The sequence below is a fragment of the Mastigoproctus giganteus genome, chromosome 2 (assembly GCF_048544385.1).
Source record: "Mastigoproctus giganteus isolate SK-2022 chromosome 2, ASM4854438v1, whole genome shotgun sequence".
Taxonomy (NCBI): Eukaryota; Metazoa; Arthropoda; class Arachnida; order Uropygi; family Thelyphonidae; genus Mastigoproctus; species Mastigoproctus giganteus.
In genome coordinates this window covers 195,626,495-195,647,784 of record NC_143576.1, presented here as the reverse complement: position 1 = coordinate 195,647,784, position 21,290 = coordinate 195,626,495, and the positions used below count along the sequence as shown (strand labels likewise).

At 36.4% G+C, this 21,290-nt stretch overlaps 1 protein-coding gene across 3 annotated transcripts in view; it reads right to left on the bottom strand.

Annotated features, from left to right (window-relative positions):
- LOC150089885 (WD repeat-containing protein 89) overlaps positions 1-21,290 on the bottom strand; it is a 150,237-nt gene that overhangs the window by 31,190 nt on the left and 97,757 nt on the right. For all 3 annotated transcript variants that reach the window (XM_090368884.1, XM_090368885.1, XM_090368886.1), the window contains exon 10: positions 4,215-4,265. In XM_090368884.1, the coding sequence (XP_090225010.1) occupies positions 4,215-4,265 (51 nt within the window). The remainder of the gene's footprint in view (positions 1-4,214; positions 4,266-21,290) is intronic.

The window sequence follows — 21,290 nt, the reverse complement described above, 5'->3', positions numbered from 1 at the left end:
ACCCTAATTCGATTTATTGTGTTAATGAGATAACCCCTGTTCAAGAATCTGCTAGTTAATATTTGTATTTCTGAGTCCAAAGCAAAATCCGTCGTTGAATATTTATAGGCATTTAGAAATTGATTAAAGATAATCGATCTTTTGTAGGTGAACGGGTGGTAGCTATTATAATGTAGAAGCATACCGGTGTTTGTGGGTTTTCGATAGATGCTAAATTGTATTTTGTTCGAGTCCCGGGTAAGCGTGAAATTTAGAAAGTTTAATGACTTAGTATCCGTATCTTCCCTTTCCAATGTAAATTTGAGTCTAGAATGAATATTATTAAACGAATGTAAAATGTCTTGGATAGTACTACTGTCGGTAATAACTAGAACATCGCCTAAATACCTCCCATTCCTGTGATCACGACAGTCCGTCGAAAAGCATTGTCAGCTTCAGGAAGGAAAATCGTTTTGAATATTTTCGTTAGATTCTTTTAATTGCGTTAATTTGAATTTTAATTGTTTTAAATTGATTTTGAATTGTGTTAAATTGATTATTTAATTATTTATATTTTACTTTAATTATTTATATTTTACTTTAATGTACCGGTAAGTTGTCGATTTTTTCGTTTTTTCCGTTTTAATTTCTGGAGGGTATCATACGGAAGTGTTCCACGTACTATATTGAGGTAAACTCCTCTTATTAATTTACTAATATTACTATCAACGTAGAACATATTGAGTATTACAGCTCTGATTCATACTATCTAATTTGGATTACCTAAAAATTAAAAATATGAAGTTCATTTTCAAATAGTGAAACTTGGTTATAATAAGAGTGAATGAACTGATTAATTATGCTCATTATAACCAACCTTAAGAGGTCCTAATTGCTACCTGCATACAAGCAAACAATTTTAAAATTTCAGATTTCTCAATGAAAAGAATAAATATATATAAAATAAAATGTAGAATAAACATTTTCATACGATAGTTTGATTTTTTTTTTAACAATTTTTTGCTTGTATGCAAGTTGCAACAATTCCTATTGTAGATCCAGTTGTTACCCTCCATGTCCAAATTAAACTTAAAGGCCAGGTAGGTAAAGTTTTTAGATGCATGGAAGGAGCTCATTTCAGACAAAAAGGCCTTGAGCATCAGAAATCACATCAATAAAATATTTAATAAATTATAAATATTCAAGATTGGTAAATATAACAGAAACAAAACAAAAACCAATTAAGAACTCATAAAATATAATGGATAAAAATGTTGAGAAAGCATTCTGCCTCAAAAAATTATTTCTTTATTTTCTGCTTTTGCTTTTAGCTATATTTTATCAATTACCAGTTCTTAATTGATTTATTGTATTTACCTTTCTTAGTTTTGCATAAGTTATTAAATAGTTTATTTTATATTTTGTGTGCAGTAAGTGGATACAGAATTTATTGAAGAGTTAATCCTATGAGACATGTGGGGCCCAATCAACACAAAGCAGCAGGATTACACAAGGGGCAAGCTCTCAATAATGAACTCAGTTACATTTTAAGTACCTTTAAAAATAATGATTATCTGATCAACCTCATCAATAAAATTACCAAATTAACTATACAAAGATCAAGAATTAATGATTTAAACCTTAAGTGCCAAGTAGTCATAGCTAATTGAGAACAATCTCAATCCTTTGCAGTACTTACCCTTTAATGGCATCCTCTACAAAAAAAAAAAAAAAAAAAAGAAAGCTGCAAAAATTAAAATTAGGACTGAAAGGTTTTTTCCCAAAGGATGTGCATATTATTTGAGGTATTCTGTATAAATAAATTATAGCCATTTTAACGGCTATAATTCATTTATAAAGAATGCCCAAAATAGTCAATGTCACATGATCAAATTATCACAATTCAAATGAGGAAAATGAATATAATCAAAGCAAAATTTCTGATGGAACGTGAGTGTTGCATTAAAAACCAACATTTTTAATAACTATAATTTATTTACAGTGTCCCAAATAACACGCACATTCTATTGGCAAATTTTTTAAGTCCTAATTTAATTTTTTTCACCTTTTCATATTGTTTAAAGAAAAATATTAAGTAAATAATAACATAAGTGGTATATGGATATGGGCAAAACACATGAAGGTGGTTTGGGAAGCACTGTATTACAGTATTATGAAAAATGATATATACAGGGTGATTCACTTTCACTACCAGTGCGACAAACTTGCAGGAGGTGTAGGGGACACAAAGACGAATCGGAATCACATAGCATTGCAGGGTCCGAAATGCCTTCGTCATGCGGTAGAGGATGTTGAACGGGAGGTTGCGTGAACAGCAATCCCACTGGAAGTCAGCATTTGTGAACCAGTTCCTGAGGCAGTAGGATGGACGAGTATTCAAACGTTGAACTGGCCGACATGCACCTCGCATATGGAGCTGCGGACTGTAACGGGTGCGCCGCTCTGCACTTGTACCAGGAACGTTTCCTGCACAGGCGTGCTCCTCACCATACGATTTTTGCATGTGTGCACAGAAGGTTACGTGAGACTGGTTGTTTCACGGGAGGTACCATGAATTGAGAGGAACGACGAGGACGCCAGACAATGAGGATAATGTCCTACATCTTGCAGAAGGCAATCCGAGTACGAGTACTCGAGTGATAGGCCAACGATTGGGTATTTCCCAATCCACTGTATGGAGGATACTGTCAACAAACCAAATGAGTTCATACCATCTGCAACGTGTCCAATCGTTGGAGCCTGCGGATTATCCACTCCGGAGGACTTTTGCTACTTGGTTTCTTCAACAGAAACGGTTCGCAAATGCTGACTTCCAGCGGGATCGCTGTTCACGCGACCTCCCGTTCAACCTCCTCTACCGCATGACGAAGGCATTTTGGACCCTGCAATGCTATGTGATTCCGATTCTTCTTTGTGCCCTCTACACCTCCTGCAAGTTTGTCGCACTGGTAGTGAATTACCCTGTATCCTACAAATCAGCAACAACTGGCTTATAATAAAAGGATACAATAGAACTGTTGACTTCAATTTAGATTAAAAAAAAAAAGTTTTGCTTATTTTACTCATACAATAGGAACCAAAAGTCAGGACAGGTCAATGATTTACAAGTAAAAGGTTTACAGAATGAAAATATAGGCAGAATATAATACAAGGAACAAATTTTTCTCTGAGTCTGCTGAAATAAATATTTAATTTCTATATCAGCTCTTGTGTCATACTTTGGAAAGCCTACTATTATTGACAGCTTGATAAGAGAACTTGACTTTCACCTCACAGATCATGCTTCATCTCATCCAAAAACTTTCACAGTATTGAAGGAAGCAGATTTCATTTATTCACTGACTGATTTTACACTAATCCTCAACTAGCAGAAGAAATTCATTAACTAAATATACTTCTGATGTGCAGAATAAGTAAACCAGGAGGCTCTGTTATGGGAAATATGAAGGGACTGCAATCAGAGTGAAGACATCAAAAAAAATATTCCAAAACTGAAGTAATAACAGCAATATTAAAGAGGGAGGGAGAAGGCAAATCAAACTGAAAAGTCTAGTCACTATTTGTGAATATACAAGAAATATGGATGCTGCAGATGGAGCTTTTACTATGCTAGTTATTTGTTAAGTCGAAAATCCGTGAAAAGGTGAAGCAAGTTTTTCTGACTTTTAGAATTCTCAATTGCAAACACTTTTCTTCTTGATGTAAATAGCAGATACATCCTAAAATAACCTTCATTACAAGCAGTTTTGAAAGAAGATGTTTGTTCAGCTGGTAGGAAACATCTGAAATGAGAACATTTTTTCTAGAACAAGGCTATCAAGGGTAAATACAAAAGAGACAATGTTTCTCCTCATTTAGTGGTGAAAGTTGGGAATCCAAATAAGAAGAAAGACAGTGTAGTATGCAGCGAAGGAAGCGTTAGAAGTGAGAGAAAGGAAATGATTTAGTATTATGAGACATACTTCAGAAATTCAGGATTGCAGGATTTTGAGTAATTATTTTTTGAGGTTTTTAAGAGCTGAACTGTATGGGAAGCAAAATAATTTTGGCCTTCAAAAGAAGGGTTAATGATCATCTAAGTTCTAATAAATTTTAAGAGGGATCTTTTGAACAATTTTTACCAAATAAAATCTGTTTCTGTAATATAAATTTGTAAAAAAAATTTAAAGGAAATTTGTTTTCAAAAGGTTTACAGCAAAGTAATCTAAACTTACCAAAAGAGAGCTTCCAAAATCTTCTCTAGCAAATACATTAGATCGGCTAGCCTGAAATATCAAATGGTAGCTTGCTTTTTAAATAGCATTTGCTATATGTAAGACAATTATTAAGGAAAAGTACACTAAGCAACAAGTTGCAAGGAAACTGCTTTATTCAATATCTGAACAATCAGAAACTTTTACACATTTTTGATTGAATATCAAATTCCTTCAGTAAAGAACTATGACCATTGTGCCATTGTTTATTGTCTGTATATGCATATTCATGGGCCATTCTCTGGCAGGGAAGAAAATGAGTAACATAAATTCTGCATTTCGCTTTTGGTGAAGGTATGTACATTAGTTTCAGTAATTTTGCTCCCTGAAGGATGGCACTGTCCAAATCATTCATAAGCTTCTTCACAATGAAGTATTAAAATAATATGATCCTAAAGAATTTACAGACTGAATGTAATCAAAATTAATTAGCTGCTGAGGACAGTCACAGACATGCAGGAGTGCACCAGTAAAGTAGCTAATATCAAGACAGAATAAGTAAACTATCACTTAAAAATAAACAAAATCTGTATGATACTCTCCAGAAATTAAAACGAAAAAAATCGAAAATCTTACATTAGAGTAACAAATAATTAAAAATCAATTTAACACAATTAAAAATAAGAAAATTAATTAAAAGAATTTAGCAAAAAAATTGCAAAACGATTTTGCTTCCAGAAGCTGACAATGCTTTTCGACTGAATGTTGTGATCACAGGAATGAAAATTACCGAGCATGAAACTTAAATAGGGATTATTTGTCTTCACACATGCGTGTAAAAGCCCATGAATTGGAGATCAGATATGGCCGGCGAACATTAACAGATTCTGGAAACCACAGACATTGTGATCAATTCTGTTGAATGTGTCTTCTTGCATGCCCACTTTTGCAACTGTCTGTTCGAAGCTCAGTATGCATATTTATAGCAGGTTCTGTGACGTGTTGCATGCATAGGACCTGTTTCCCCATCCATGGATGTCCGGATATTAATGGTAGGGCAGTGTATATTATCACTCAATTAACAACAAGTGTACATTTTTTGAATGAATTCAGGTTCTGCCAGTGATCATACAGGCCAGTGGTGTCCAACTTTTTCCCGTACAGGGGCTATATTTAAAGTTAGATTTGTTTTGCAGGCCGCACTGAATGATTCGAGAAAAATTAGTGTGTTACAGTTTCCATATCTTGTTACATGTAAAAGGAAAGTTTGTTTTCATGTTACCATTTTTTTTATTTTCAGGCTATATATAAAAAATGCCAATTCCCAACACTTTTATGTGAACAAATCTGTCAGTCAATTTTATTAAAATTATAAAAATGACTTATTTTTGTTTTTTAAAATTACTTTTGCTTTTAAATGTTCACTTTAGAAAATTTACAACCTGAAAAGGATCACTGCTTTTCAATATTATGGTGAATAAATAAATATAATGATACACTTTAAATTGAAATTATTTGAAAACTTTATTATAAGTACTATACACAATAACATTTACTGAACAGAAGTTAACATTTAATAAAAAAAATCTGGTTGATAATTTAGTTCATTTTCCATGGGGTCCACATAAAAATTTTTCTTGGGCCACAGGTTGGACACCACTGATATAGGCTATCATAGACTATCCCAAGAACACAGTGAGTCACTTGTGTTATACATCAATTTAGAAGTAAATATGCATATACCACATGACTTACTATTTCTTAACACATGCCTAGTCATTTCTGGTATGATGGAGTAAGCATGTCAAAGGACTACTTTGTCTATATTTTTATATTTTATATTTTGTCTGCATGGTGTATGTGGTACTGTGTTGAGAAACTACCTTTAATAATAATAATAAAAAAAAGTTAGAATGGAAAGAAAAAGGCAGCACTGCAAAAGGTAACATGCAAAAGAATCACTAATTTTTATTAGAAAAAAATACTTTGAGTTCAATACTAACAAAAATAAATGTTAATATTATTCCATTCAAAACCCATTTTCTGTCCTATAATCAAAAAAGAAAATCACAGAGCAATTTGTTTATGGCACACTACGTAATGGAACAACAGAAAAAAGTATATAGCAAACACAAATTATGTTTACAACTTAAATGCAAAAAAAGAAGATAGAACAATCTGTCCCACTCTTTCAGAGAAGCTTAAAGTTTTACTAAAGTGCTAAAAACATTCTGTAAGTGTTCCCCGAAAGTATTTTTATCAATATCCCAGTATAAAGATCTTTGCCTCAACTGTTTCAATAATTTTTATTTTAAAATCATTGGTTTGCCACCGGAGTTGGAAAAACTGAGAAAATTAAGCTCAAAACTCATAAAAATCAAACCTAGTGATCTAACACCTGTTAAACATGGCAGGTCGTGGAATCAGATCATAGCATTCAATCCCTCACTACAGCAAAAAGTGTAATCAATGGTGATTAAGTGAAGCAAAAATTTCCAAATTCCAGCATGGTGGTGGTGGTGCCTTGAATATACAGTTTTTCAAATTGTGGATAAATTAATCAACCCCCCCCCCCCACACAAAAAAAATCCCAACTTGCATATTTATACTGGAATATTTTACTCTTCGGCTGTCATATTATTTCATGCTTTATACTGTAGGATGGGCATAACTGCTGTGAGGGTTATAGGCATGGTTTGGCTCAGTAAATAGCCCAGATGTTAGCAGCACATCTTGCATACTGTCAGGTGCATAACTGTGCTACATAGACACACTGCAATTTCACTGGATCTCATTTAATTAGTTTGTCAATTTTTATTTGGCATTATATAAGGATGAATTAGCACAATATACTTTCTATTCACAACCAACAAACTGATTTAAGATAAACTTTATTAAGATAAAATAAAATATAATATTAAAAAGAATATAAATTAAAATAAAATTGTTAAAATACATAGGTAAAGAGCAATAAAATAGTAGCTTTGGGGTGAGGTGTCCCTTCTTCAGCTAGTCAGTGAATGGTGTACTGTGTGTATATATACGTTTGATATACAGGGTGATTCACTACCAGTGCGACAAACTTGCAGGAGGTGTATGGGACACAAAGACGAATCAGAATCACATAGCATTGCAGGGTCCGAAATGCCTTCATCATGCGGTAGAGGACGTTGAATGGGAGGTCGCGTGAACAGTGATCCTGCTGGAAGTCAGCATTTGCGAACCATTTCTGTTGAAGAAACCAAGTAGCAAAAGTCCTCCAGAGTGGATAATCCGCAGGCTATGTAATTCCGTCTTTGTGCCCCCTACACCTCCTGCAAGTTTGTCGCACTGGTAGTGAATCACCCTGTACATGCAGTTGATGACCTCAATGTGACATTGAGATCATAGACTATTTATGTGATTATCGCCAGCACTCATAGCTTGAGGCACTGCACATAGTTAACTGCAACAGTACTATGGACCATAATAGGGGAATACACATGCACCCCATTATGGTGCCGACTGGACTAGCCAGGTGGGTAAAGTGCCTGCCTGGCAACCCAAAGGTTGCAGGTTCGAATCACGCCTTGGGCTTGGATCAGAGTAAAATGCAAAAACTTTGGGAGGTGCATTATGGCCACAGAAGCTGATGTGCCGACAACTAACAAAAAAGAAAAAAAAAAAAAAAAACCCCATTATGTAGTCCACCATTCTGCAGTGTGTTTAGCTCTGCTATTCGTGACGTATATGTAATTATGTATTACCGACTATGGATTTGTAGTTGATGATCATGCCCAGTCAACTCCTGTTACTTTATCTAACGTACAGTGTGTATATATGTGTGCGTGTGTGTGTGTGTGTGTGTGTGTGTGTGTGTGTGTGTGTGTGTGTGTGTGTGTGTGTGTGTGTGTATTTTGTCTTGTTTTATTGCTCTTTACCTATGTATTTTAACGTTTTTATTTTAATTTATTAGCATTAGCATTAGTAGAGGCATTTGATGCAAGAAAGCAAGCTTATGCAGCATCAGCCAAAAAAAAAAAAAAAAAAAAAGTAACATAAATAAATAAAAATAACCACTTCCACTTCACCCCTCTGTTCGTTCGAAATACCTGTCCAGCTGAGCCTTAAACTTATTTAGGCTATCAACTTCCACGACAAGGGATGGAAGTCTGTTCCACCCACCAACCACCCGCTGGCTAAAGGCAAATTTCCGCACATCTATCCTACATCTGTCTTTCCTCAATTTGAATTTATGCCCTCTCAGGTGATTTTTCTGAGCTAGAGGAAGAATCCCATCAGCATTGAGCATGCTCAAACCATTCAAGGCTTTGTACACCTCTATCAGATCACCCCGCTGGTGCCTAGTTTCCAGACACTGTAATTTGCAAAACTTAAGCCTTTCTTCGTAAGAGAACCCCTTTGTCCCATTCACCAATCTAGTTGCCCTTCTCTGTACTCGTTCCAGCAGCTCTACATCCTTCCTGAAATGAGGCCTCCAGGCCTGTATACAGTACTCTAGGTGTGGCCTGACCATTGCCTTATACAAGGGAATAATCACCTCCTTATCCCTGCTAGAAAAATTCCTATATATCATTGACAATACACCATGAGCTACTCTTGCAGCTCGTCTGCACTGCTCAGAGAACTTCATATCTGCCTGCACCACCACCCCCAGGTCCCTTTCATTCTCTACCACTGTCAGTGTAGTACCACAGAGTTGATACGTTGCTCTGGGGTTGCTGTTTCCCATATGTAGTACTTTACATTTGTCAATGTTAAACTTCATTTGCCACCTCGAAGCCCATCTGCTCAACCTTTCCAAATCCTGTTGCAGCAGCATAGTGTCAGTAGTGTCCTTGACAACCCTGCCAACCTTCGTATCGTCTGCAAACTTGGACATTAAGCCTGATATACCATCATCAATATCATTTATAAATACAGAAAACAATAAAGGCCCCAATACTGAACCCTGAGGGACTCCACTAATAACATTAGTCCACGATGAGCAGTGTCCATTGATTACCACTCTCTGTCTTCTCCCCCTCAACCACCCCTTTATCCATAGCAGCAACTTGCCTCCAATGCCACACTGCTCCAATTTGTGCAGCAGTCTTCCATGTGCAACAGTATCAAAAGCCTTTCTAAGATCCAAGTATACAATATCAAAGTTATTCCCTGCATCCAGTTCTTTTGTGACTGCATCATAGTATCCAATCAAATTGGTCAGGCAAGACTTCCCCTTAACAAAACCATGCTGTGTCCTAGCTATAACTGAAGTCTTGTCTAGATGATCCTGCAGTGCTTCTTTCACCAGTGCCTCCATTAATTTTCCGGGAACAGAAGTTAAACTCACAGGTCTATAATTACTTGTGTCAGCCTTTGATCCCCCTTTGTGAATTGGGGTCACATTTGCACATCTCCAGTCAATGGGTACCTCCCCTGAGTCCAAGGAAGCTCTCATAATTATGGCTAAGGGTTTACTTACCTCCTTTGCTGCCTCCTTTAATATAACTGGATAGATCCCATCCACCCCAGGTGCCTTTCTTGTGTTTATCTTCAACAATTTCTCCTCCACTTTGCTCTCAGTTATTACAAGATTCTCTAGCTTACTGCTAGAGTTGAATACACCTCTGGCATTCCCCTCGCTGAATAACTCCTCATGTGTGAATGTCGATGCAAAATATTCATTTAGTTTGTTAGCTACCCGAGCAGGGTCATCAACAGTTGACCCATCGATCTCAAGTGGACCAATCTGATTCATCCCCTTCCTTCTAGAGTTTACATAAGTAAAGAACTCTTTGCTGTTTTTCTTCGCATCCCTTGCCAAGGATCTCTCGTAATCTGCCTTCGCCTGCCTAACCTCCTTTGTAACTTGGTTACAGATCAACTTGTATCTATCATAGGCGTCCGTGTCACGTGTTAATTTGTATGTATCCCATGCATTTTTCTTCTCTGCCATATGCCTCATTAGTTCATCTGACAACCATTTAGGCCTAAACCTTGAACAATATTTCTTAGTTGGTATGTAAAGCCTAGTAGCTTCCACGATAAGTTCTTTGAATGCTTCCCATTTTGAATTTGCTGTTGGCAATATCATCAGTTGATCCCACTGTATAGAATTTAAATACTGTCTCAGTCCATTGTAGTCGCCTTTACGAAAGCAATACCCCTTCCCTTTACCCCTAATGGTAGTTACCTCTTTGAGTAACTCCCACTTCAGCACACTGTGATCACTGCCACCAAGTGGTTCATTTATCTGCAGATTCTTAATGCATGAAGAATCACTACTGATAATCAAATCAAGAGTATTACTCCCTCTAGTTGCCTCCCGAACATGCTGATGTAGAAAACAATCATCCAATAAATCCACAAAAGCCTTGCTACTGTGTGAGTGACAAGGCCCCAAATTCCAGTCAATATCTGGGAAATTAAAATCCCCCATTATAAGACTCTCTGATTTACTGGCCCACTCTATTTCTCCGAACAGTTTCTTATTATACTCATCAGAGTCATTAGGCCTATAGCACACTCCTACTCTCAATTTTGATCTCCCAATTCTTATGTCACACCAAACTGACTCGACACTGCACTGTCCAGCGATGTCGACTGGCTTCACTTCCTTGGATTTTATGTGTTTTTTAACTAATAGCATAACCCCTCCTCCCTTCCTATCCTGTCTATCCTTTCTGTAGACATTGTACTCCCCAAATTCCAGTTCTGCATTTCTTATATCTGTGTGACACCACGTCTCTGAAATCCCCACAATATCTGCCTTTGATGTTTTGAGCAATACCTCAAATTCATCAAATTTATTTACTAAACTCCTAGCATTGGTGTACACACAAGTATACATGCACCTGTTCTTTTTCTTAGCTACCCTAACACAACCCATGTGTTTACTTGTACCCCAATGATTCCCAGCAGTCTCTGAAATATCCTGCATCTTATTTTCCAGGCTGCGGCTGATTCCAATAGAAGCAGTGCAAGAATCACTTTCACCTCTGCCAGTGGCTACTGTTAATCTATTAGTCCTTGTATCCCCCCAATCTAGCAGTTTTCCGACCCACCTAACATTGCCTCGATAGCATCAGCAAACATTCTTGCACCCTTTCTATTTAAGTGTATCCCATCCCTGTAGAAGCAGTCTCTCCTGTTAACAAGTACAGACCAGGCTGAAAAAAATTCTACCCCTTGAGCCCTGCACAATCTTTCCAGGGCCGAATTGATTGACAGGGCTCTCATCATATACTCCCTCCTATCGTGTCTGGGCAGAATTATATTCATTTTAATTTGTATTCATTTTAACTTAAATCAATTTGTTGGTTGTGAACAGAAAGTATATAGTGATATGCAACCCGAAGCTCAAGGCTTGTTTTCCAAGAATGAATTAGTACCCCACCTCCGCCATATTTCACTGATGAAATATATGAAGGCCATGATTAATGATTACTGGAATACGGAGGTAAACATTACTTATGCTTGTCACATGACATGTGACAAAATAAAAAAAAATTCAATTAGTTTGAAAACAACAAGAACATTTTTATTTCCAACATATAAATGCAAAAATTTACAAGTTCTTTTTGTTATATGGCAAAAGTAATAGATTATTCCAAGCAGAATTATTGTGCATGTTATCAAGTGGAATTTGTGCCATTCATGCCTCAAATAGCTTGATAATATGCACAAACTTTTAGTATTCATTTGCTTAAATTTTGGAAAACACCAAGATTATGAATTTTTACTGTAATTCACAGTAAGGTGCTTGTAGTGTTTTCTTCAGTTTTCTAATATCATTGCAAGCCTTTCATTTATCTAATATTAGGAGTGGTTTCTGATGCTAATACAGGGTTGTCGAAAAAGGTGTCCGTGATTTCCCTTTTAATTATCTTCGGAAATATCTGAACGATTGCTGTGATTGTAGTAGCAAACAGTGTGGTAACTCACTAAGTTTTATTTGACACCTCAACAATGACCTTGGCTGTGCTGTGAGCATGCACAGAATGACTTCTATGTGCACTGCCTCAGTCAGCGTCAGTAAGCTGGCTATGCAACAGAAAGCGCAGCATGTGTTGTAGTATGCTGAATTTAAATCTGTCGTAACAGTGCAACGTCGATATTGAAATTCAGCATACCACAACACAACACAACACACACTTACTGACACTGACCCAGGCAGTGTGCGTAGAAGTCATTCTGTGCACACTCACGGCACAGCCAAGGTCATCATTGAGGTGTCAAATAAAATTTGGTGAGTTACCATACTGTTTGCTGCTACAATCAGCAATTGATCAAATATTTTCAAAGATAATTAAAAGAAAACTCATGGACACTTTTTTCGATGACCCTGTATATAAAAATAAAGAAATCATAATAAACAAAGACTGAACTTAAATAACTCAATTAATACAATTACTATTAAGTAATCTAATTAACTGACTTCAATCTCTGTTTATTATGATTTCTTAATTTTGAGTAGCTATTTGCATGTTGTTTTGGATTTGCTGATAATAGGAGTTGACATCTAAATTTGCATTATTTTACATTTAGTTAGCTTGTTATTTTTCTTAAAGTCCAGGGCATCTCTGGACATCCACTAATATTTGGCTGGGATAGCAATTAGTGGTTGAAGTAAAACCCACTTTCGAAATACATGTTAGTGTTCCTTGAAAAGGCAGCAAATGTGGGCCCTTGTTTTTTGTTGTGTCATTATTTTAGTAGAGCTTACTCTTGTGGGGTGCGCGCATGTCTCTGTGGGTGAGGAGTCGAGTTGTTGTTGTTGTTGTTGCTTGGGTTTTATTGGCGCATTAGCGACTAAGGCTATAATGTGCCAAAACCTAGTCATAAAAAGTAAAATTTTCAGTGGCCTAACGAATTAGGTCACCAAGTCAGAGTATAAAAACAAGTATAAACGGTAGAGGAGCCAAGTGTTCAGTCCTCTGAGTGCAAGTGTTGCTTTGGTTTTTCTTTCTTTTCTTTACCTTATTTTCATGTTTATTTATTCAATTTTGGTTTGATATAGGGGTGGTCAGGCTCATAGCAGCAGAATAGCACCTTGCCTTACCTATAATCCTATTAACAGTATAAATTAATTTGCTGTATTTATTTCTTGGTTAAATTTTTCTTAAATTTAATTTATTTTAAAACAATATAATCACGTTTTCATCTCCCACAATAAAATGTTACAAACAGAAATATATAAAATGTCTTTATATACAGTTTCTTTTCTTTTGCTTTTTCGCACACTTAGAACAATGCCTCCATATTCACACTGCAAATATACGGGTCTTAGTTTCAATCAAAATGATGCCCATTTCCACTTACAGCCCACCAAACTTCATACTTTTTCTGTCAGAATCCCAATTGTCATTTGATTCAACCACTGTTTTTCTCAGTTGTCCTAATTATTTGCTGTAAGGCTACTTTTGCTTATGTTTGCTCTGACACTATTAGGGACTTAGTAATTTGGAATCCCCCTTTTTTGATTTTCTCTAGCTTAAAATCTCTTTACCACATTCTGTCAAATTCATCTGTTGTCTCTATCGTTCTCCTAACTCCACTAATCACTTGGAATTCATTGACTTCCTCTCTCTGAAACCTGACTTTCTCCAGTCCAACTTTCCTAACAGTGAGGTAATTTTCTGAGGTGATTTTAATAGCTGGCTTCCACTTTCTAGCCACATGGATCCAGCTGGTCGAGATGCTGAGGTTTTGCAATTACTAACAACCTCACGCATTGTTCATTTACCTACCAAAATACCAGACAACATTCTTGATCTTTTTCTCAAAAACACCCCTTCTAATGACATGGTCGAGGTGAGCAGTCCTCTAGGCACCTCAGATCACAACTTGGTGATGTTCTCTTCTCCAATGGAGCCTTTCTCTCTCATGGCCATTCTGAACCTTGTGCTGTTTGGTATTATAAGAATGGCGCCTCAGTAGCCAGGTGGGCAGGAGCAGCAGTGCGTAGCACACGCTTCTTGATTAGACTGGGAATTAAATATGGAGGATGCGGAAAGGTCAGGGAATGACCACCGCATATCCCCCGGAGCAATATGGCCTTAGTTGCTAATGCTCCTAAAAACCAACAACAACATAAGAATGCAAAATGGGATGATCTGCAAGATTTTTTTTCCTTGGTCAGATTACTGTTTCAAATCTTCTGATGTAAACATTTGCTCATATCATATCAGTGGAATTATTCTTGTAGGGATGAAATCATTTATTCCACACTCCACCTTGAAATCTCATCTATTATTTAAATTCTGGTTTTTCAATATATGTGCAAAGGCTCTTTAAGATAAGAATGTTGCATATCACAATTGGCTTACATGCAAATCTCCAAGTTCATTTTCTGCCTACAACAAAGCTCTCAACAATTGTAAAGCAGTCATTAATCAGGCCAAACTAGATTTTGAACAGGCTAAGAATAGAAAACTTGCTTCTTGTCCAAATGATAGTAGAGAATTCTGGTCTCTTGCCAAAGCTGCAACTTTTGCCCACCTGTACTCACACCTCTAATAAAACGTTCGTTCTATTGCCATCTCAGCTAAAGATAACGCTGACCTGCTAACATTCTACTTTTCTTCTAGCTCATGTATTGATGATCTTGATAAACCACCTCCTACCATTCCCAGTATATTCCATTCAATGTCTCTCCTGTGATCTTCCGTCAAAAGTATGTCAGTAGAATTTTAAGCAATCTTGATGCCAAGAAAGTGCCAGGTCCTGATGGTATTTTTCCACTTGTTCTTAAAACCTGTGCTCCCGAGTTTACTTCTGTTCTGCATCGCCTTCTTTGCACTTATTCTGCTGGTGTTTTTCTTTCTGTTTGGAAATTTTCTTATATGCAGTCAGTTTCTAAGAAGTGTGACAAATCCCTCCCATCCAATTATTGTCCCACTGAATTTATTTCTACATTTTCTAAAGTAATAGAGAAATCTATTAACTGCCAATTTCTAAACTATATAGAAACCTTCCATCTGATCAATGATCACCAATATGGATTCCATCAGTGTCAATACACTGGTAACATACTGGCTTGATTATCCATCTATGGACAAATTCAATGGAAATGTTTGGCAGAACTCATGCAGTTGCTTTCACATTTCAAATGCTTTTGATCTGTGTTTGGCATAAAGGTCTTCTAAATAAGCTCCCATCTTAGGGTTTGCCAACTGTATTTTTGTCATTGGGTATAGAGTTTTCTCTCTGATTGCTCACTGTGGGTGATGGTAAATGGGCATGTCTTCTAACTTCCCATTAATGCATGTGTTCCCCAAGGGTCAGTTCTTTCTCCCATTCTTTTTCCTCTTGTATGTTAATGATCTTCCACTGACTAGAAATTCTATCCACTGTTTTTCTAATGATAGCATGTTGAATTCCACTTCCAGTTTGAGAAACTTTGCCTCGCACAAACAGCTTCAATGGTTACATGCTTTGTTTAACTGTGTGTATGTGCTCCCTTTTAAAGTTATTTTTTCTTCATTGGTGCATGCAAGAAATTATAATATGTATCCAACCCCTGACCTCATAGGGTTCTTCAGCCAGCTTCAACTCCTTGAATATCCACTACCAATTCTCCCGATGCTAATTGTCAAGTAATTCTCCAGTGGGGCAAAGATAACTTGGTCAATTTCAATCCCATTGAAACTCAGTCCTAACTTATATCTTGCAAAAAAGGATTCTTCTGCTCCTATTATCTTTGATGACACTCTGATTTCTAGGCAATATCATATCTCTATTAGGGATTACCCTGACTTCTAGTCTCTCTTGGTATAAGCACATCACAAATATTGCTTCCTCTGCATCTAAAAAAAAATGGGTTTTCTCTTTCACTCTGCATGTTACTTTTCTTCCAAACAACTGCTCACTCTGTAGGAATCGCAAATTGGCCCTACCATGGCACATTATTCCCACATCTGGGGCAGTGGCCTCAAAACTTCTCTCAGGCTTCTATATTCCATTCAAAAGAGGGCAGTTAGTTAATTAATGACCCATCTCTAAAAAAGTCACATCACCCTCTGTTTCATAGATGTTCTGTTTCTGCTTCATGCCTTTTCTATAGACACTACCACGGGTACTGTTCTTCTGAACTGGCTTCTATAATTTCTGGTCTATCTTCCAAACCAGTCCAAACACAAGCCACAGCCAGTCAGCATCCTTTCACTGTCCAACTTTAAACTCAAAGAACCAACTTCTCTTCTTCCTCATTTATTCATTCAACTTCCTTTTTTCTGGAACAATCTCCCTTCATATGTATTTCCCAAAAATTACAATCTACAGAAAATCAAGCCTAATTCAACGAGTATATTTTTTCATCTTTTCAACCTTCAACCCATGCATGGTACTAAGTGCTATAGGTTCTAATACCTCTTGTGCTTGGGGTTTTCATAAAAAAAAAAAAAAAAAAAAAAAAAAAAAAAATTGCAATCTAGCATATTGCAAATTAATTTTTTATATTTTAAGTAAAAAGAATAATATCATTGTTATTTGTACAAATGTTGTTTAATTGGAATAGATTCTCTTAGTATGTGGATTGATTAAGAAATAAAAGAAAGAATTGATCAAAATTTAGAATACAAATGATGAAACTGGATAGCATGGAAGAAAATAGTGAATGGAAGGCTGATAGTCCAAAAAGACAGATTTTTATTATCATGGTTACCCATACACTAAAGATGTAAAACAGATTTGGATGATGGTGAAATGTATTCATACAGTATACAAGAAAAAACACCATAATACAGGGACTCACCGACTTACATAATACTCAAATTTATTTACGTCAATTTCACTTTACGTAAGTTTTTTCCAGCCGGGGTGTAAATAAAAAAAAAAAAAAAGTCAACTTCCGAGGTCTTGGAATTCGTTCCAAGACCTCGGAAGTTGAAAATTTTTAATATACAACTAAGCTATTTATCTCCCTAAAAGGTAATTTTTATAATGGAAATTGTATTAGTTTTATATAAATTAAGCACAACACAAAAATCACTTTTAACTAAAGGATGCAAAAACAAAACACGCAGTCAACACGTTTACAAACGTTACTATTGGTGCGGCCGGAGAATGCACTAAACTTTCATCATTATCATATGTTCTGTTAAAAGAATCAATTCTGAACGCCTTGTGATATTTTCTGCAGTGCACAAAACAAAAACAATTTGCACTTTCCAGTTTATTGGGCTTTTCTGTTAGTGCAATCTATTATAAATGGGTAGTAAACTCGATCTTATTGCATTTACAATACCAATAACTGGAATTGTGTGAGTTTTTACGTTATTATGGTGAACCCTTCACTGAAATCTTAAATTATATAAAAAACAAATTTTCAGAATCTTCTCTTCACTTCTTATTTACTTATTACAATGACAAAGGGAAAGCAACCAACAGAAATTGTAAGTGGTGGCAGTGCTAGGAAATGAAACAAAATTGATTTAGAGAGGAAGATGAAAATGATTAAGAAGTACAAAGCAGGACAAAGTTTGTCATCTATTGTAAGGGAATTGTCTCGTTGCTTCAACAGTGAATACTATTTTAAAGGACAGTATGCATATAAAAGAACATGTTAAAGGATCAACACATTTAAGATCAACAGTGATCACAAAACAGCACTCAGGTACTAGAAGAGGGAAAAGCTATTAATAATATGGGTGGAAAATTAGATTCAGAAGTGAGTGCCCCTGAGTCTAATGGCCATTCCAGCAAAAGCAAGAAGTATTTATGAAGGTATTAAGAATAAGTATGGCAAACTCTAAGCCAAGTTTGTGTCAAGCAACAGGTGGTTTAATAGGTTCAAGTATCATTCTGGTTTCCACAACGTTAAAGTAAAATTTCTCGTAATTGCACACTTTTGTAGTTTTTCCTGTGAATGAGATAAAAAATTAAATAAATAATTATATTTACATATTCGTCAAACATTTACATACCAACTAAGAAATATTGTTCAAGGTTTAGGCCTAAATGGTTGTCAGATGGACTAATGAGACATGTGGCAGAGAAGAAAAATGCATGGGATACATACAAATTAATGGGTGACATGGAAGCCTATGATAGATATAAGTTGGTCTGTAACCAAGTCACAAAGGAGATTAGGCAGGCAAAGGCAGACTACGAAAAATCCTTGGCAAAGGATGCAAAGAAAAACAGAAAGGAGTTCTTTACATACTTGAACTCGAGAAGGAAAGGGATGAATCAGATTGGTCCACTGGATATTGATGGTTCAACAGTTGAGGATCCTGCTCAGGTGGCTAACAATCTAAACGAGTATTTTGCATCTACATTCACGCATGAAGAGTTATTCAGGAAGGAGAATGATGTAGGTAAAGTAAACATTGGCAGTGAGCTGGATGATTTTGTAATAACTGAGAGGAAAGTGGAGGAGAGATTGTTGAGGATAAACATAAAAAAGGCACCTGGTGTGGATGGGATCTATCCAGTTATATTAAAGGAGGCAGCAAAGGAAGTATGCAAACCCCTAGCCATAATTATGAGAGCTTCTTTGGACTCAGGGGAGGTACCCATAGACTGGAGATGTGCAAATGTAACCCCAATTCACAAAGGAGGATCAAAGGCTGACACAAGTAATTATAGACCTGTTAGTTTAACTTCTGTTCCAGGTAAATTAATGGAGGCACTGGTTAAAGAAGCACTGCAGGATCATCTAGACAAGAATTCAGTTATAGCTCAGACGCAGCATGGTTTTGTTAAGGGCAGGTCTTGCCTGACCAATTTGATTGGATACTATGATGTAGTCACAAAAGAACTGGATGCAGGGAATAACTTTGATATTATATATTTGGATCTTAGAAAGGCTTTTGATACTGTTGCACATGGAAGACTGCTGCACAAATTGGAGCAGTGTGGCATTGGAGGCAAATTGCTGCTATGGATAAGGGGATGGTTGAGTGGCAGAAGACAGAGAGTGGTAATCAATGGACACTGCTCAATGTGGACTAATGTTATTAGTGGAGTTCCTCAAGGTTCAGTGTTGGGTCCATTGTTGTTTTCGGTGTTTATGAATGATATTGATGATGGGATATCAAGTTTAATGTCTTGATATCCCATCATCAATGGGATATCAAGTTTAAAGTTTGCAGATGATACAAAGGTTGGCAGGGTCGTTAAGGACACTACTGACGCTATGCTGCTGCAACAGGATATGGAAAGGTTGAACAGATGGGCTGAGAGGTGGCAAATGAAGTTTAACATTGACAAATGTAAAGTACTACATATGGGTAACAGTAACCCCAGAGCAATGTATCAACTCTGCGGTACTACACTGACAGTGGTGGAGAATGAAAAGGACCTGGGGGTAATTGTGCAGGCAGATATGAAGTTCTCTGAGCAGTGCAGACGAGCTGCAAGAGTAGCTCATGGTGTCTTGTCAATGATATACAGGAATTTTTCTAGCAGGGATAAGGAGGTGATTATTCCCTTGTATAAGGCGATGGTTAGGCCACATCTTGAGTACTGTATACAGGTCTGGAGGCCTCATTTCAAGAAGGATGTAGAGCTGCTGGAACGGGTACAGAGAAGGGCAACAAGATTAGTAAATGGAACAAAGGGTTGCTCTTACGAAGAAAGGCTTAAGTTTTGCAAATTACAGAGTCTGGAGACTAGGCACCGGCGAGGTGATCTGATAGAGGTGTATAAGGCTTTGAATGGTTTGAGCATGCTCAATGCCAATGGGATTCTTCATCTTTCTCAGAATAATCACCTCAGAGGGCATAAATTCAAATTGAGGAAGGACGGATGTCGGATAGATGTGCGGAAATTTGCCTTTGGCCAGCGGGTGGTTGGTTGGTGGAACCGACTTCCATCACTTGTTGTTGAAGTTGATAGCCTAAACAAATTTAAAGCTCAACTGGACAGGTATTTCGAACGAACGGAGGGGTGAAATGGGAGAGGGTTTTTTTTTTTTTTTTGGCTGATGCTGAATAAGCTTGCTTTCTTGCATCATATGCCTCTACTAATGCTAATGCTAATGCTAATTTCGTTTTTGCTTCAATCAAATTCAGCATGCATAGTTGTGAGTGCTGCATAAATTTAGGGAAATTGACTTACATAGCATTCTGTAGAATGCAACCTTTACGTAAGTCAAGGAGTGGCTGTAGTTCAAAAACATCCATTAATTATTCTTTTTAAAGAATAACATTGCCAACTCATGGTGGCATGCAACAGTTGTAGCAGCGTATGCTACTACTATCGAATCAATGCAAGAAACTAAGACACATATAATCCTCATAACAATTATGTAACATCTTTTGTATCATTCTTTAAACAATTTATACCAAGCATAAATTGATGATTATAACTGGTTCTTCTTTTAAGTTGTTTAAGTTGGATATTAGTTACAGATTTTCTCATTTTTTATGGCACTGTTCAAAATTATACTTATTGTTACATCATACCTCAATAACACTATTTACTGTTGTTTATGTTCAATCTGTCAATAAAACTGAGCTCTGTATAAGATGGAAATTTTTTTTTTTTCCTTATCTAATTTATAACTATCAACATTTGACTTTCAGTCAAAAGTTTAATATCTAAAGTTAGATATTTGCAGGCAGGAGAACAGGAGATTTTTCAAAAAAAAAAAAAAAAAAAAAAGCTTTAAATTACCAGTGCAGTGTGTACTTTTCTAAAGTACACACTAAACTAGCAATTAAATTTCACTGGCAAATACACATTATATAAATTGTTTACTAGTACAGTTTGCTTTGAAACATTAGCTTATCTAATATTTTTCTGTTTGGAACTATATTTTAGACCTTATGATTATGGCTGTTTCAAGAAAGATAATGTAGCAGACTTTGCAACCCTTCAGAAATGATGAGTTAAAGTTTGGTTTATAGCAATGACTTGGCTGCAAAGAGCATTTCCAAAACTGTATAAAGAGACGTACACCAGAAATATATGCAAATTCAGTCCATCCCCCCCCCCACCTGGCTGAATATTCTCTGATACTCTACACCACTATGAGAAATTATTCAAATGCCATGACTGATTTGGGATAACTTGTTATATTTCATTCATCTTTGTGCACTTACCAGTTCTCCAAGGACCACTGTGCATTAATTATTTTTTTATTTTATAAAAGTATATGATAGGTTC